At 42.4% G+C, this 3,362-nt stretch overlaps 1 protein-coding gene across 6 annotated transcripts in view; it reads left to right on the plus strand.

The window, feature by feature from the left end:
• Positions 1–3,362, plus strand: part of ppp1r12c (protein phosphatase 1, regulatory subunit 12C) — a 28,458-nt gene that overhangs the window by 18,114 nt on the left and 6,982 nt on the right. For 3 of the 6 annotated variants that reach the window (XM_050043607.1, XM_050043608.1, XM_050043611.1), the window contains exons 13-17: positions 450–567; positions 1,293–1,408; positions 1,835–1,887; positions 2,201–2,240; positions 2,495–2,608. In XM_050043607.1, the coding sequence (XP_049899564.1) occupies positions 450–567; positions 1,293–1,408; positions 1,835–1,887; positions 2,201–2,240; positions 2,495–2,608 (441 nt within the window). The remainder of the gene's footprint in view (positions 1–449; positions 568–1,292; positions 1,409–1,834; positions 1,888–2,200; positions 2,241–2,494; positions 2,609–3,362) is intronic. The other 3 variants (XM_050043609.1, XM_050043610.1, XM_050043613.1) reach the window with 1 other exon arrangement.

The raw sequence follows: 3,362 nt of genomic DNA on the forward strand, positions 1-3,362 counted from the left end.
AAGTTGTTCTGTTAAATCTGTTTGAAATTCTGACTGGGATGGATGTGGATGTGGGAGTGGGTTGGGGATGAACCAAAGAGGAAAGCAGGGGGGCGTGTGCTTCCAATGTACGTCAGTCACATGGGGCACACTGAACAGCGTGCTGAATCAGGACTAGGTCATTACCAAAGTGTAGCGCCTGCCCCCTAGTTATTAATATTAGCTCTGTCAGCACCTTACCTGCTAGCTGCCAGTTCAGCTGCATCCATGATGAGCACCGTGTCCAGACAACTCATACGCTCTGAATTTCACAATGAGCCCCTTTAAGTAACTACAGAGTAACAGATGATGTATCATGTATCAATATTTTCCTTCTCGATTGCAAGGCAGCGTATTTTCACCAAGATACTGTTGAGTTCTGAGTGTAACAGAAGGCCTCTGAGTGATGAGTTTTTCCTCTGTGCTGGCAGGGTGTGACTCTGACAGACCTGAAAGAAGCAGAGAAGACTGTGGCTAGAGCTGCAGATCCACCGCCGCGCAACATCCAGCCTGTTAGCCCCATTGTTACCGTCACGCCTGCTGAAAGGGGTAAGTGAGGGTGAAATGCTTGAGTCAGTTCTGTTTACTGTAATAGAAGACCACCAAATACAAACATGATTCAATTTGGGTGGAGTGCTCTTCCAGATAGCATTAAAGGGAAGTGAGGTTCTCTCACATGGGTTCAAAGGGCTGCTGCTGCGGTGTGGGAGCATCAAGTGTGGTTTATCTGGCAGGGTGGCTACCGTATATTCATCGTGTACATCTTCCTCTTTATCGCATTTGTGTCACCTCTTACCACACTCCACCCATGGTTGGTTTTTTTTTAAACGGGGAACTGAGCATTTCCTCGTCTGGTATAGTATATCTGATTGGCATATTTACATTAATCAGCCTGTTTGATCAGTTAACACATCGGCTGATCAGTTTTGAAAGTTCATGTGCTGGAACATTAGCTGACAAGGCCAGACACAGCATTTTGTTCACGCTAACTGAGCTCGCTGTTGTCAAGTCTCAGCTTGCACAGATGTGGAGTTGAAACTGAGGTGAAAGATAAGACAGCTTCCTGTTATACAGACTTTTTTAAACGAATCAACCTGACGGCTGCAGAAATGCTGAGCTGACCTCCGACCTCACTGAAACCCCATCTGTTAAGCAGAAGTAGTGTTCTAGCTGTGTTTGTTATACGTTACTCATTCTTCTTTGGATCTTTTCAGTAGCAAGGGACGTGTTTAGTTAGATTTTGTTTGTTTTCTGTTGACATCCATGTGTTTCAGATACAGACCCAGTGAACCAGGGGGAGTCAGAGGGAGAGAAGCGTCTGGGAGTGAGGGACCGGAGGAAAGCGAGGAGGGAGAGACGCTCCACAGGCATTGTTCAACCAGGTGGAGAGGTAAGAACAAAATATGAGGTTGTCACATCATTGAAAACATGGCAGAGAGCTCACCACATATCAGGTCACAGATTTTTGTTAAACAGGCCAAAGCAGAGTTTGCTTTATGGCTGTCAGCTGGTTTTAATGAACAAATTAATTAATTTTTGCAGCATTGCGAGTACTGAAAGTAAGTAAGTGCAGCCAAACCAGTTCCTCTTTGTCATGATGAAATTGAATATCTGATGAGCACACTTCTGAGTCTTTTAAAATAGGGAACTTTACTAACTGGATATCATAATGATTAATGTTTCTAGTGAAATGTTTGTAAGACTGACATGTACTAAGATTCTAACGCTTTATGAGCTCTTAAACCCTGCTGACTGTCAGTGGATCAGTCTTTATCAATCAATCATTCATTTGTCACATGTAATTTTTGTTTTCCAGAACGAAGATGATGATGCTGATTTGGATGATACAAACAGTAACAGTACCTCCAAGTGAGTGTTAATGGTTTGATCCTCACATGTTTGGTTTCAGTTCTTATCCAGAGACAAGCTAAGATCACAGAATATTTTGTTTTTTGACTTTTTTGATTCTACATTTGTTTCCTGTAAAAACAAAAAAACAAAAAAGGATTTTGAAGTAGAGCTGAAGGTCTTGAGGGCTGCAAGGGAAAAACATTTAAAGAATTTATTGCATATTGCAGTCGTCAACAAAATGTGGTATTACTTCCAGGACATAAAGGTAAATGTTTGTTTGTGGGGAGGATTCTCTGTCAGGTCTTTAAAAGTCTCTTTTGTGTCTCTGCAGTGAGACTGAACTGCGAGACTCATCAGCTGACTACAGAACGGTACGTGTCCCTCTTCTCACAGAAAAGCTCACACATTCCTGAAAAACACACCTGAGGGCTGAAGGTGAATTATAGCTGAGATCTAGACAAACCAGGACAGGAATGATACCCAGCAAGCTCTAGAGAGGACTCAACTGAAACCCCTGCTAGGCTGTAATATAGCATCAACAAAGCTATGTCCACCTGCACATATGACACTTTTATCCTGGGGTTGGTGTAGTCTGAAGGTCTTTGTTGTGTTTGTTTCCCTCTAGCTGTACTTTAAAGAACTACAGGAGAACCTGGCTCTGAAGGACAAGTTGCAAGAGATGGAGCTGCTGCTCAGCCAAAACAAAGTGGAGCTGGAGAGACTCCGACAGGTTCGGCAGGTTTGCTGCTACATCTGACCTTTTGTGTGTGTGTGTGTGTGTGTGTGTGTGTGTGTGTGTGTGTGTATGTGTGTGTCATCATGAACAGATTATAGCTGCCAGTCTTTCATACCTTATTATATTTGATATTCAAATTATATTCAGTTTTTTAATGCTCAATTTAGCCTGTTATTATTGCCAACCCAGTTAATTATTAGGGGTGTTAAATCACAGGTTTCAGGGTTTCCCTAACATTCATTATATGTGGCAGCGTGCCACAATAATAGCATTTGCTTTCACGTAGAAAAAGAGAGGGATGACTGGTTGCTCTGTATAATCAAACATAGATCAAAACATTGTGTCGGGTGCTCTTGGAGAACAGGAAACAACAGGATACACAGGAAGGCAATCCAAGCACTCCAAAAATAAAGACAAAGAGGAAGGAAGCATTAAAAAGCCTTTATTGTAGCAGCTAAATCATTAAAAGAGCCAAAATGTTTCGACCACTGCCGGTCTTCGTCAGGGCTTTAAAAACACACAACAAAGGTATATTTAGTAGCAGGGACCAATAGGAGGTCATCACATGACTAGGGTTGGGTACCGTTCATAATTGAAGCGATACGGTACTGGTATCTGGAATTCGGTACCGGTACCAAACGGTACCTTATTTCGGTACTTTTTAACCCTATGGGCCCTAGGCCTTTTTGGCGTATTTTTACTGCCTTTACTTTTAAGCTCATATCACAGTCATTATAAAGGCTACATACACATGCTA

The sequence above is a fragment of the Epinephelus moara genome, chromosome 5 (assembly GCF_006386435.1).
Source record: "Epinephelus moara isolate mb chromosome 5, YSFRI_EMoa_1.0, whole genome shotgun sequence".
Taxonomy (NCBI): Eukaryota; Metazoa; Chordata; class Actinopteri; order Perciformes; family Serranidae; genus Epinephelus; species Epinephelus moara.